Source organism: Amaranthus tricolor, chromosome 10 (genome assembly GCF_026212465.1).
Source record: "Amaranthus tricolor cultivar Red isolate AtriRed21 chromosome 10, ASM2621246v1, whole genome shotgun sequence".
NCBI classification, from domain to species: Eukaryota; Viridiplantae; Streptophyta; class Magnoliopsida; order Caryophyllales; family Amaranthaceae; genus Amaranthus; species Amaranthus tricolor.
The window spans coordinates 8,251,913-8,266,645 of record NC_080056.1 but is presented as its reverse complement, the minus strand read 5'-3'; the positions used below and the strand labels follow the sequence as shown (position 1 = coordinate 8,266,645).

General features: G+C 32.6%; 2 protein-coding genes across 2 annotated transcripts; both read left to right on the top strand.

Moving 5' to 3' along the window:
- Positions 1-125: 125 nt before the first annotated feature.
- Positions 126-5,323, top strand: LOC130825222 (probable pectinesterase 67). The gene is made up of 5 exons (XM_057690339.1): positions 126-730; positions 2,028-2,190; positions 2,814-3,020; positions 3,951-4,198; positions 5,078-5,323. Exons 1-5 carry the CDS (start codon positions 402-404, stop codon positions 5,232-5,234), a joined length of 1,104 nt encoding a protein of 367 aa, XP_057546322.1. The 5' UTR covers positions 126-401; the 3' UTR covers positions 5,235-5,323.
- A 4,415-nt stretch (positions 5,324-9,738) lies between these two features.
- Positions 9,739-14,623, top strand: LOC130825219 (uncharacterized). The gene is made up of 4 exons (XM_057690337.1): positions 9,739-9,986; positions 10,070-10,125; positions 14,151-14,217; positions 14,309-14,623. Exons 1-4 carry the CDS (start codon positions 9,858-9,860, stop codon positions 14,387-14,389), a joined length of 333 nt encoding a protein of 110 aa, XP_057546320.1. The 5' UTR covers positions 9,739-9,857; the 3' UTR covers positions 14,390-14,623.
- The last annotated feature ends 110 nt before the right edge of the window (positions 14,624-14,733 follow it).

The following is a 14,733-nucleotide window of genomic DNA, read 5'->3' as shown; positions in this document are numbered from 1 at the left end:
TGAATTCGTGCTCACAATTGTAGACTAAGAAGTCATCTAAATGCCTCAAATAGCACGAATTGTGATCACGATTCCGTTAATGATACGTGCTATTCGTATTCCTCTAAATAAATGTCTTTACGACTATTTAATCTCTTAGCGTAAAGTTATCTTCTTAATTTTGCCATTGAAAAACTATTGAAAAAATAGGCACACAACCATAACAATTTTAGAAATCCACTAGAAAATCTATGGTGAAACAATAATATAGTCAATAGTAAATCCTTTTTCCTTGTATTACGCCTCCAACTCTAAGCACCAAAAATAGACTATATCAATTTTACTAAGCCCATATTTTTTTCTTAATCCTAAAATCCCTTTTTCCAATCAAAAAAAAAAAAAAAATCCTCCTATAAAAAATAATGTATTTTCAAAATTTAACCCCTTTTTGTAATTCTTTACCATTATCAATAACAAAATTGTGGAATATTTTGGCAATAATAATTAGTGTGATTCTTATTTCAAATGTGAAGATTAGTGAAGGACACAATTCTCATCATGCACATGTAGTTCCACATCATAAGAATGTGATTGACGCTCAAATTTTGACACAAAAAATTGCCACAAATAGAACAATTTTGGTTGATATTAATGGCAATGGAGACTATAAATCTGTTCAAGAAGCAATTAATGCAGTTCCAGATGGAAATTCCAATTGGATTACCATCCATGTTAGAAAAGGAGTTTATAGGTTAGCATTTACTTTTTCTAAACATCTTTTTTACGTAATTTGATGTATTATTCGAATTCTTTATACCTTAATCAATTTAAAATTAAAAATCATAAAACTTTAATCCTATATAAAAATATGTGATCAAACAAATATCCCAATTACTATGATTTTTTCTCATATATAAGTGCAATATGCAAAATAACAATAAATGACGAATAGTTGCAAAATAGGTTTTGCAAAAATAAAAAAAATGAAGGAAGAATCTTTTTTTTGAATTCAATTATTTTCTCTAATCTTTTTTATCCTTCATAATTACTTTTTGCACGGTTTTCAAGGTAATTTTTTAGTCTCAATATCTCTAAATACGCATAATAAAAATTATAAAATAATATATAATAAAAAAGTTTACATTAAGACGAATCTAACAAGATCATCATCATCATACCCAGTGTATCCCACTCATAGAAAACTATGGTTAGGGTTTGGGAGGAAAAAAAGATGACAGTTCATACCCATAGAGAGAGTGCGGTCAAAGAGTCCCTCAGCTCGAGAAGGGTATTCAAAGAGAGAGAAATCTGCAACTATCCATAAACTTGCAGCTTACAGCCCACGTTAACCATAAATAGTAATCAAATAACTAAACATAATAAATAGAATACGAACAAATAACTAAAAATAAGGCTAAAAGTTGAGAAGGAGATTAAGATCAGTAAGTAAAAGCAATGAATAATAACAGATGGTGGGTAAGAAGAATGGGTTTAGTAATCCAAGACGTGGATAAGGCGCTGCCAACTGCCCTTATCCCTGATCAGGTCTTTGGAGAGGTGAAGTTCATGCAGGTCCCTATTATTCTGTTCCTCCCACGCTCTCCTAAGTCTTCCTCAACTTCTCTTGCTCTCCTAAATATATCGTAAAAACCTTAATTAAATTTATCTTTTCTTAGAATGGAATGTTGAAATAGAAAGAACATTAGAAATGAATGGGAGTAATTTTTTGAGGAGGTTTTAGTAAATAACGGTGATTTGTGAAATTAATAAATCACACTTATGAGGTAGGATTTAATAGGATGAAAGTTTTATAATTTTAATTTACCTTTTTTAATTTTATTAATTTTATTATTATTCTTTTTGTCTTTTATACAATGATTGATTAGGAATTTTTGTAATTTTTTATGAGTCCTAGTAAAAAAAAAAATAGAAGTCTCTTTTATTTACAGATGCTAATTTTTAAAACTAATAATTTTCATTATATTTTGCTTAATATTAAATATTATTATTATTATGGGTTTAATTGGAAAAAGTGGTCGAACTAACAGGGAGAAAGTACATATACCCCGCACAAAACCTTACATATTCATGAGAGGAAATGGCAAAGGTAGGAGCTTTATTATTTGGTCACAGAGCTCTGATGACAACATTGAGTCTGCAACTTTCAAGGTTGAAGCCCCTAATTTTATTGCATTTGGAATAAGCTTCAAGGTATTCTTATTTTCAACTACTTTTACAACATAAATCCATAAAAAAAAAAAAAAAAAAAAAAAAAAACATATGGACGACCATTGGAACTACTGAGATATTAGTTCAAGTAGCCGATTCCAATCTTTTGTAATTAAGACTCTAATATTGATATTGTTGTATATCCATGAAAAAAAAATGTTTAAAACATTCTTTACATTATACAAAAATTGATGGTTGAGCCTCATAATATGTTATATACTCTAACACGTCTCTTCACACAAGAGCTCTTTGGGCTAGAAATTTAGATGCAACACAAATCCTTTTTATACTTAGCGCTAAATATTTCACTTTAAATAAGGGGTAGTTGGAATTCGAACTAGCGACCTCTTTTCACACTGGCTCTGATACCATTTCAAGGAAGCAACTCAACCAAAAGCATAAGCTTATGGTTGAGGCCCCATGATATGTTATATACTTTAACACTTGGCAAAGAATCAACTTAATCAAAAACTTATGTTGATGCTTGAGGCTCCAAAATATGTTTTGTACTCAAACAAAAATAACCAATAATATGAAACGGAAAGAGTAGTAACAGTTAAATATTTGTATTGTTGGTAAGTTGATAGAGTTGTTGTTATATACAGAATAATGCACCAACAGGGGAAGCCTACACCTCACAAAATCAATCAGTGGCTGCGTATGTAGCATCAGACAAGGCTGCATTTTACCATTGTGGATTTTTCAGCACTCACAATACTCTGTTTGATGCCAAGGGCAGACATTATTATCAAGGATGTTACATTCAAGGTTCTATTGACTTCATCTTTGGTCGTGCTAGATCCATTTTTCATGTGGGTATTATCTTAAATTTCTATTTATTTCAATTCCATACGTATACATATGTCAGACTATCATTAAGATATTGCAAATAATTGTCTTAAGTATTAAAGAAATGGGTAGGTGGGTATGATTAAAAGTTAAAGAAAATGAAAAAACGAATGTGAAAATAAATTAAAGAAAATGATAAGGACACTATCTACAATACAATTATTACAAAATTAGGAGTGAATCACGATTAAGTGTGGCAATTTTTTTAGGGATATAAGGAGTATGAAAGAGAATAGTGCAATTTAGGAGTATCTATTTATTTATGAGAAAGACAAGGAATAGAAATAGTGATCACATTAGTTAGTTTAGTTGCTAAAATAAAAAAGGTAGTTAGGATGTGAGAAACTGAGAGTGTATAATGCCGAGGCTTCAATCACCAATTTACGCTTTTATTTGAATTAATTTCATTTGCCCCTCATTTCGAGGAATAATATTTAGCGTTCAAAGAACTCTTGCATGTGAGGGCATGGTAGAGTATAAGTTGTCACATTATCCATTTGAGAATAATGAGTTGACCTATTGATTTTAGTTTTTCCTTTCATTCTTATGATAAGTATTTAATTCTCACCACATACAGAAATGATTAATTTAATTTTCAATAAAAGAACCACTTTTCTTTTGCTTGCTATCATTGTTATTTTTCAGCTCTTTTAAATTCAATAGTTTAAGCACTACCAAAACATTGTTCAATATGCCCTTTTAAACTTAAGCCGAGACGGTCTCACGTGTCTCATAGATAGGCTAAATCCCATCTCATATATATATATAGACTTCTTGTTTGAGGTCATCTTACCAACAGACAGTCTCTCACACAAGTAGCTCTAACATCAAAGATTTAGTTTAGACTCTTAATTAATTTAGTTTCTTAATTTTTGTTGGGTGAAATATTGTAGGATTGTGAGATCTTTGTGCTAGTGGATCGAAGGATAAAGATCCATGGCTCAATCACAGCACAAAACAGAGAAAGTGAAGAAGAACCAAGTGGATTTATATTCAATAAAAGCAAGATTTATGGAACTGGCCAAATTTACTTAGGTAGAGCCAAAGGAGCCTACTCTAGGGTGCTCTTTGCTAATACTTACTTTTCTGGGACTATTACTGCTGAAGGATGGACTAATTGGAGTTACAATGGCCCAACTGAGTAAGTCATACTATTCTATTCAATAAAATTTAATATTAATAATTTTGTTAATTGACGAATCAAAGAAATATGTGAAACTGATGAAGAGAAATATTTACAAAATAATATAATACAGACAATAATAAAAATAAAAATAAAAATAAAATTTGTAAGACAGCACAAAATGAAAATTTATCGTAGATTAAATGGGACAGATAAGTATATTAAACTTTTTAGCACATGAGACACAAAGGTATTTCTAGTGTAAAATCAATGTATATATATGTTCCTCTAGGTATAATGTCTCATTTGACTTTTAACATTATTTATTAATCACTCTTAAGTTGTATTTTATTCTTAATTTATAAGCTATCACAAAGTTATGTTAAATCTTTTTTATTCGTCTCAACACAAAAATAATATTAATAATAAAAATTATGCATTGATAAATGTATTAGTCAAATGAAGCACTTATATTGAATATGAGAAAATTTTTAGAGTTTTGTTACTAAATAAAAAATATAAATGATAATTAATTTTCTTTTTGTTTAATTTGATGGAAACAATAGAGAAAAAAAGAAAATGGGAAAGAATTTAAAACAATTTATAGTTCAAATCTCTTATCAAAACGAAATCAAAAGTAGACAACAAAGTATAGTTTGTTTTTTAAAAAAAAATCTTTTATCCTAAGTGTAAAAATACGGTCGTGATAACAATTGCAAAATAAATATTACAATTGATACGAATAATTTTATGGTAAATGTGGCCAGTATATATTTCAGTCGTGATAAATTCAAAAATCTTTACAATACGATTGTGATATAGTGATACAGTCTTATTTTTCAACTATTATTTATATAGTAAGAGATGATAACTAAGAATAGTTGTGTGAAAAATCAGTAATTTATATCACGCGGAGTACGAATGTCATGGACCTGGATCAAGCACATGGGAACGAGCTCCATGGAGTCGCCGTATAAACCAGGAAGAAGCATCTAAACTTCTTTCCATGGATTTCATTGATGGCAAGGAATGGTTACCAGCATGGATGGACTAATCTCATAATACTATTTGTTTTGGATTCTATATTTATTATTATTATTATTATTATTATTGGAACATTTTATGGTTCAATTATTTGAATTACTTTACTAAACAAAAGGATTAAGGGGTTAATTTTATTTGAATTTTATATTTCTTTCACTTCCTATTATTTTTGACTTAATATATAGAAATTTGGTTGTACATTTTAAATATTATTTTAAATTTTTTGGTTGTACATAAGAATATTATTTTTAATTTGTCTTTCGTCAAATATTTATCCTTAATTGTTAAGTTAGCTGTTGTATAATTATTAATAATCTAATTTATTGTTTGAAATAAAAAATAGATAGACCTCCAACTATATACATCCTACAATATTGATTCCTATTATTATAAAGATAAAATATAGGAGTATTTATTAAATTTATTTAAAATTAATATTAGTTGTGTAATTTATGTCAAATAAATAGTGCTCACATTTCTAATGTGATGAACGTACACTATAGATGCCACTTATTTTTACCTCACAACTTAGTTACGACAATTACTGCTTTTAATTTTTATTTTTAATTATAATAATCTCTATCCACGTCAATTCAATTATGAATATAAGCCTTTATTTCCAAGAAATTGTAATTTGTTAGTGTCATGCCACATTATCACAAAATAACCACTTTTTATTGTTAGTTTTGTAAGTCATGTCGATTAATATTACATGCAGCTATGTTCATAAAAACTAAATAAATGTAGGATTCACCATAAATTACCTAATTAACTATTCATTCGCATCCATGTCCATCCAAACTATGTATTATGCTCATTTTCTATACGTACACAATGTTTATATGAAACTTACGATCCATCTTTAGGGTCTCATTATTTACCTAATGTTATATATTTGATTCATGCTTGCATATATCTTAGGATTGGAATTGGTTCCTTTTCAACGTGTAAAGCTGTTGAATAATACTGCAAAATATTTTTTTTTTCTTTCTATTGTTCACTGTTACTAATAGAGAACAAAATATGTTTTTTCATTTATTCATTATTACTAATCGCGCAAGCCCTTATCTAAGGTTAGGACAAAAAGACACTTATTTTAGAATTTAACACTTTCAAAGCTTATTTTAGAAATTTTTTATTTGAAAAAAGCTCATTTTTTTTCAAATTTTCTTTTTTAACCCGTTATTGGGCCAATTCAATTGGATCGGGTTTTAATTAGCATCTCTTACTCGTATTACGTCAATGCTGCAGTGCTGATTGCTGGGTAAAAAACGAAAATTTGAAAAAACTAAGACAATTAGACAACTTATTTCCTAAAATAAGCTCCGTGAAAACTTATTTCCCAAAATAAGCGTCCGTACATCCAGACCAGTGCTTTGGATAAGTTGCTGTTAGTAACAGCGAGAGAAGGAAAAAAAAATTAAAAGACTTAAGTCGTTGTTAGTAACAGCGACTTAAGTCGTTTTATTTTTCCAGTTTCTTCTTCTTCCTCATTTCAGTTCGCGTTTTTTTGCTTCATTCGACATCTCCCTCGTTTATCCTCCATTAAAATCACATTCAATCTTTCAACTAAATTCATCAAAGTCGAAGTTGGTACCACTAATTTGTTGTATAATCTTCCTACATCGAATTAAGGTATTTTTTTTTCTGATTTTTTTCAATTTTTGGAAAATTAGGGTTTAGTGAATTTTAATGAACTTTCCCATTAATGTAGGTTCATATATTTGCAATTTACTAATTGTTGTTGATCTACAGTTTATTGAGGTACGTTTTTATTTGGTGTTGTTGTTCAACTTGTTGTTGAATTGTTGCAATTGTTTCAAGTACGAATTTACTAATTGTTGTTCAATTTTAAATTTTTCTATTTGGAGTTGATTTTAAAATGTATGTCATGTATAGTGGTCATTTAGAATTAAGCTCTACGAATATGTCGAATGTAGTTATTATTTGCCTTGATCTTCATAATTAATAGTTTGTTCGAGAATTTGTTGTTGAATTTAAAATGTGTAGTGGTAATATATTTATGAACACGATGGTGATGTTGATTTTGTATTGTGTTGTTGTAGAAATGGATTCATTTCGTGTGACTGTTGTATGCTTTTGGAATGGTTCAATACGATCAACTAGTAACAATGTTAAGTATGTTGGGGGAAGACGTAAACTGTTTGCATGCAATTCATACATGGATTTGAATGAATTTAAACATTTTATATGCTCTAAGATTGGCATTGACACTACAAGAAGTACTGTCAATTTAAGTTTTAAGTACAATCTTAGTGGAGATTTGTTAGCTTTTCCGGTTGAGGATGAGAAGGCTATAGATGCAATGTGGGAGTATTCAAGGTCTACCCCTAGTCCTTCTTTAGAGTTATATGTAGAAGAGGTACCCCTAGGGAATGAAGATATCAATGTTGTGGAAACAAATGCATTCTTGAATATAACTCCTTCTGCTCCTTCTCATACGCCCTTCCCTACCCAAGAAACCCAAAATCCCTTTATGTCATCTTCCTCTTATCCTTCTAATGAACCCAATCAAAGTCAATTTCAAGTCACAAATGATGATACTTGTAACTTAGAAGATACAAATGAGCCTTGGGATGATGTTATTAGTGAGAGTAATGAATTCGTTGAAGCTCCTTCTGAGGATGATCTGCTCCTCAGCACTCGGGCATATTGTCAGGGGTGTGGAGAGCATCTGTACCTCTGATCTGCTTCGACATAGTCGAAGTGCATTTCCCTGAGCGCATACTGCACCAATTTGGGATGGTACAGGGCATCCCGCCTCCATGTGACACAGAAGCGGAGCTCCACCACTCTCGCAAGGGTCGGGAACCCAAGAACTGGCTAGAGGTCAACTGGCGCCATATCGCTCGTTGGGAGCACAGGCTACAGCTGCTGGCCCAAGGTGCGCCGATCGACGCTGCAGGAGCACCTACTACGGCGGATTACATGCCGTGGTTCCTCTCCATTACTCGTCGATGGATGACACCATGAGGTATCATGGTGGCATCCCAGTGCACTCCCGCAGCACCGACGATGACACACTTTGAAAGTATTCTTCAACATTGATTATTATCCATACAACTTACACTTTAAACATTTCATTAATACTTAAGTCTTACTGCAGGCATAGGGCATTGCATCAGTCATCAGCTCCTCCCCAAGAGGAGCCCGTACGGGAGATTGCCCAAGGCATACTCCGAGGGACGCAGTTTCAACAATTCATTCCGGAATTGACTGCGCCCGACACCACTACGTACGAGTGCGGTTCATCTCCTCATCATGCAGACGTTCATCTTGAGGAGGTTGACTTAACGTGCCCGAACTACGGTGTCAGGTCCTCACAGGGTGCCACATCATCACACTATCAATCCCCTCCCCTACCCGAGCGTCATGCGACTGCATCTTACTATCGTAGGAGGCGTCGTAAACCGTCACAATTAGACAGGGTACAGGAGGAGGATTAGCATTACAATAGTTTTTGTATATTTTGAAGATTAGTGACATTTTGTATATATTCAACACTTGTACATATTCAGAATTTGTAACATATTGACTTTTGTGTATACTTTGTAATATATGTGTACATGTATATATTTTAATCGTATTAGCAAACGTTTATTATCGTTGCCTTGATGTTAAGTACTCAGACTTTTCGGCGATGAATCATTCCGCCAAGAATGTAGTATGAATTTAATCAAAAACAAACAACCAATCATATTCAAATAGGGATGTTGCTATCGGACATTCAACACAATTGCAATCATGTTCAACAAATTCATATCAAATTACATACTTCATTCGTTAAGTTAAACTACCGTCACTAACTAAGAAGGCTTCTTAAACTTTCTCATAATCCTTTCAATCTCTTCTTTCTATGCGTCATATCATCCATTTGTCTCTTTAAATTAAATACCTCATCTTTGAGCTCTTTTTTTTCCTTTTCAAGCCGTATTATTAACTCTCTCTGCCATTTCGTACCCTCCGGAGCAATCCATCTAAAGTATGTGCATCCTAATCCGTCAACCAAGTAGAAAGGGCAAGCAACAAATTCACGCCCTGGATCAAAGTCGCTCCAATCTGTATTAATCTCAACTTTATAACCACAATCACAAAGCTCTTCAATACAATGCTCCTTTGACATCTACATAATACATATAATATAGTAACGTAAATGAATTTTCAAAAATTATATTAACATTTAAAAATTAAAAGTAAAACTAACATAATACATAATGTTACCTTTAGAAATTAAGAGAAGAAGAATGATGTAGAATTGATATAATGAAGTATGGGAAATGAAGGAGCTATTTATAGAACATCATTACAGCGGCTATTTTCAAGTTCCTAACGGCTATTTTTCTAATTAACAACGGCTTACTAACAGCGACTTATCCAAAGCTTTGATCTTGATGTACGGATGCTTATTTTGGGAAATAAGTTTTTACGAAGCTTATTTTGAAAAATAAGTTGTTCAAATGTCTTATTTTCTTTCAATTTTTCGTAAAAAACTAGGTAGGGTTCGAAGAACAAAGATGTTTGAACTTGTAAAACGCTAATAAAAACGGCAGCTCGAATTAGCTATACTCTACTACAGTCTACAGGAAATCAAGTTTTCAGAGAATTTGGAACAATGGAAGCAGGAGATGATGGTGTCGATAGAATGGAGGATTCCAAAGATATGCAACAGCAGAGTAAAGCTTTCGATAAGCTCACTGACCGCGTCGAAGATCGCCAGCTTGATTCTTCTCGTGTTCAAACAGTACGGTTCAACTTTTATGAATTCAATCTATTCAATTTTGAAAATTCCTGAAAATTTTTCTTGATGTTTATTTTGATTGTTAGGCTATGGCTTCTATCGCTGCTGCTGCTGAAGCTGATGCACATGCTATGCGAATGAGGTTTGCACTCTTTTTTCCCTAATTTTTTTGGTGTTTTGTGTAATAGCAATCTTATTTGGGTTATTTTTTACTTAAAATTTAGGTCTGGGTATTCGCTATATTTTCCATTTTAGTACATTTCAATGAATTTGCGACATTTAATATTTGAATATGACTCACCATTTTTACTCCCTATTCTCTGCTCTTCCTAAATACCCCACCATTTAACCCACTATACCCAATTTCTTGGTCTATGTGCCGCAAATGGGGCTATTTGGCTTGGGCAAAGGAGTATTGTTTAGTGTGAGGTAGTTTAACATACTGATGACAGTAATTAAATATTTTGTAGAAAGGAGAAAACTCCATAAGCTTATAGGTAGATTATTAAGAAGATGCTGCTGCTGAATTCGTAGTCATTGGGTTTTTTTTTGTTGTTGTAATTACAAGTATGAAAAGGATTAGACACTATTAAATTACAAGATAGCATGTCGCTTTGGAAAGTATGCATTACAACTCTTATTAAGGTATTGAGTCACAGAATGATACACATGTAATAAGTAATTGCAAGTGTGGTACTTTTGAGTGAAATATATGTCGTGAAATAATTTATAATAAATTGTGTGTCATTGATACAATATTCCACTACAACATTCCATTACTCTAATATCATTCAATAAGAAGAGTTTGGGTGTTTCACTTAAGCAACCTTTAAAACATAAAAATTATTTTTGATTTGAACTTTCATGGTAGTGAATGTCATATGTAATTTCACATACATAAGAAGTACACATGATTTTATGAGCTAAATTACTATAATCTATTAACTCCAAAACCACAACAACAATGTAGACGCTTAATCCCAACTATATAGCGTAGTGAGCTCTGTTGTATTTATTGTTGATCCGAGGCCCAATATCTGAGTGAAGGAAGCTAGGTTGGTGACAAACAGTGAAAACATCGTCGTATCTTATTTATGTGCCGAATTCAGAATATAATGAAAATCCATCTAGAATGGGCACCTTATATATACACGTCAGTATTTAAATGATTCAATATTGGTGAAAATACCATTGTGACATTTTTGGTGATATGCTGGGATAAATGAGTACACTTATGACACTTGAGGTATATATGGAACCAGGTTTGAAGAGTTTAGGGTTTCTTAGGTGGATTATTGCTCTCTACTATAATATGTTTTGTTAGCTAATGTGCTTTTTGCTTAGAGTTCCTTAAGTGGATTATTGATCATTGTTCTCTGCTCTTTGCTCTCACATTTCAATTTAGCTCAATTCTATTTAGTTCGATTCTATTTAACTTGGTTCATCTCTCATTTTTACCCTCAAATTTCACTATTCATTCAATTCTATTCAACTCCACTTCAGCTTAGCTCCATTCGCTTGAGTTCACTTAAGCTAATTCATCCCACCATAAGCTTCAAGTCCTTGCCTCCTTGGTGGTACTTACTAAGAGGCACCTGCTCTCCCTATATCCTTTTTTTGTGTATGCAATTGCTTCATCAAGATATAACCTTTCCCTCATAGACCATAGTATTTACCTAATCTTTGTGGATGCCTTAGTATTAATGAATATAGGATATGTTCTCTTTTGAAGTTATGCAACACGCTTTACATAACTTTGCTAGTTTTTAAAGTCTTCGTACTAGAGCATGTTTCACTTGGTTGGTAGCTCAATATCCTTATAGCAATTGTTATTCTATTATTTTTGCGCCTTCTATTTTAAATACCTAATTTTCTATCATGGTTGAAATGACAAGGTTGTGTTTATTTAAATAGAAAGACATGCTATGAAGAATAAACATAACCATATCCCTTAAAATATGTGTTCATATTATATTATTCCACGAACGGTTCTGTGGTTGTCTTTGCCTGTAACTAGGTCACGGTAATTTCATATTGTTTTGCAATACGGTGATGTGATGATATTTTGCACTATGCTCCAAGTACATCTGTATTACTGTTTAGTACAGTGCTTGTCAAATTTATTCGTAGAATGTTAAATTTACAAGCATGGTCATTGAGATTTAAGATCTTCTCCTCTGCAGGAAGTAAGTGGACAACACTCTTGTTATCTTTGGTATACACACTTTTTGAAATTTTTTCTTGTACCTCCATAGAGCAATGGAGTAGATCACTACTTTTGCAGAAACTTCTTGTGGACAGCTATTTTTGGGGAAAAATGGTTGAACTCAATAAATTTGGAATCATATCAAATCTAATGGCATTCTGAATTTCATGTTAAGCTTGGCTCGATCAATTTGTGAACAACCATTTAAAGAAGTGTTGTAGCAGACGTAGTATACGTTCTACGGCTCAAGTGACGTTAGTTTAGGAAGTGTGGATAGAGAATTAAGAGGACTTTTGTCAATCTTTAGAGATTGACATTGTGGTCTATTATGCCAGGATTCATGTTCAATGAAGTTCACGTAAAATATCAGTGTTGCTAGCTGAAGTACTGAAATATGATGATAAAATAAAACTTATCTAGTTTGCTTCCTTAACTAGTTCTCCTAGCTAGGACTTTGTATTTCTTTTAGTGTTTATAGCTGTCTATTTTGGATTGGATTGGCTTGATCCTACTATGTTAGATCAAGAATGGAATTTATTTTCCCTAACGTAAAAGACACTGTAACTTACAAGTTACGTTCCATAGACATGGTACCTTGGTCTCCTGGAATTGCTTCTGTTGTGGAACTAGAATGTCAAGAGTTAATGAAAGAGGTTTGAATCCGGTAATTAGAACCTTATGCGGGGACTAGGCTATTTGTTGCTGAACCTCGTAACAATTTCATGTATTTTGTCCAATTTTTATTGCACACTTTAACTATGCATACAATCTGCCCCAAGCTGAATTCCTTCTAAACAGGTTTCAAACCTTTGAAACGATTTTCAAAAAAATTTAAAAAAACGGGCAAGCTCTCTATTCACCCCTTCTAGAAGTTTTCGATCTCCTATTGAACATTTATTTGGTATTCGAGTCAAAGGTACGACATGAATATACATATATAATGGAGCAACACCGTGAGTAGCTTGTTGGATTGCTAGAGCAGATGTGTGGGCAGATTCTCAGTGTGACCGCGAGATTGAAGAATCTAGTTTTAGTGACTTGTATCAAGAGTCTTCTAAACTTGGTGGTCAAGGAAGCATGTTCCGTGGTGAAGCGGTGGTGCAAGTAGACAAGATTATATTGTTGAAGGAGAGCACACAAGTAATGTGGTCCTTGGTCTAAGGGAGCGATTATTGAGCGTACATCCGAGTCCTACATCGGAAAATTAAGAAAGTGTTGACAAACATATAAGTGATCCAACTTCAAATTAGTATGATATTTTAGGAAAAGTCTTCAAAAATAAATCCGTGCGGGCTCGACCCAAAGTGCACAATATTATACTAATGCAATTTAATCACCGTTGTTGGACCCAACAACATATACCCAGTACATTTTGTAGGTCCAATGTGAATAAATTGACAAAGTGGAACTAGTAGAGTAAGTGGGTATGATAAATGAAATGAAGCCAGTGTAATTGTAGACTGACAAAATCAGAACGTGTAAACATCAATGGGAAACAGAGTAAGTACTAGGTAGGTATGTTTGACTTTGAATCTTGAAAGCTGAACAGACTTTTGATGACATTAGTTGATAGGGTAGTCAGGAGTATAAATCGTGGTGGAAATTTAAGACTTCAAAATGTTCAAAAATTCGACAGTTAAATGTAATGTTTACTGAAGTAACTACTGGATACTATAAATCTACCAAAAGCCAAAAATTATAGCTAGTGATCTGAAGAACAATCAATAATTGGCCGAGTTGCTGAGATATGACAAGGTAATGCTTGCTATGGCTGCGAAGAGTTTCATAGCTTCAGAGACATATATACCTACACGACTGTTGTTTTCTTTGCTGGCTTCTAATTCACAATAAGTTGTATTATTATATTGAAATCACCGTGGTACTAAATATATTATCTGTGTTTCAGTCTTGATGTTGCATTTACTTGGGTTTAGTTTAATTTTCTCTTAATCAACTACTAGGGAAAAAGAATTGGCTGCTGTAAAGATCAATGCAGCTGATATTGATATAATTGCAAATGAACTCGAGGTTAGTTTACTTATTCTATATTTACCTTTAAGGAGTTCTCTACTTTTCTCTATAATGTTATCTTTGGTACTGAAACGCTGCTTGTAAACAGTTGGACAAGAAGGTGGCAGAGAGAACTTTGAGAGAACACAAAGGTGATGCAGTGGCAGCTATACGATCCCTGATCCATTAGAACAAGTTCGCTGGAAATCCGACAGATTTATGTTTAAAATAACAGTTCTTGTTCTTCCAATATTTGCTATTTTTGTTGTACCTTGTTTCATATGCAACATTCTGTTGATCTGTGAGGGCTGATAAGTGAAAGTCATTACTTGCTTCAGCAACAGTGCTTACTTCAACACGTTTACGTATAAAACATTTATTTTAGCCAAGTTTTTCTCTCAAAATTTGAATTTATTACGCTCGAGACTTGGGTTGTTCATTGGTTATTACAATTTTATATTTGGTGGGTTTATCAAAGTTGTTTCGGGTGAGCTTAGGTTATCATTGTTTTAATGTGGAAGAGTAACGCGTCAT

What these genes read in the sequence shown, in the direction of transcription:
- LOC130825219 (XM_057690337.1), top strand. Translation starts at nt 9,858, where the DNA reads ATGGAAGCAGGAGATGATGGTGTCGATAGAATGGAGGATTCCAAAGAT. An exon ending in GCACATGCTATGCGAATGAG is followed by an intron (nt 10,126 to 14,150) that starts GTTTGCACTCTT and finishes ATCAACTACTAG; the next exon opens with GGAAAAAGAATTGGCTGCTG. An exon ending in TAATTGCAAATGAACTCGAG is followed by an intron (nt 14,218 to 14,308) that starts GTTAGTTTACTT and finishes GCTTGTAAACAG; the next exon opens with TTGGACAAGAAGGTGGCAGA.
- LOC130825222 (XM_057690339.1), top strand. Translation starts at nt 402, where the DNA reads ATGTATTTTCAAAATTTAACCCCTTTTTGTAATTCTTTACCATTATCA. An exon ending in GTGCTAGATCCATTTTTCAT is followed by an intron (nt 3,021 to 3,950) that starts GTGGGTATTATC and finishes GAAATATTGTAG; the next exon opens with GATTGTGAGATCTTTGTGCT. An exon ending in AGTTACAATGGCCCAACTGA is followed by an intron (nt 4,199 to 5,077) that starts GTAAGTCATACT and finishes GTGAAAAATCAG; the next exon opens with TAATTTATATCACGCGGAGT.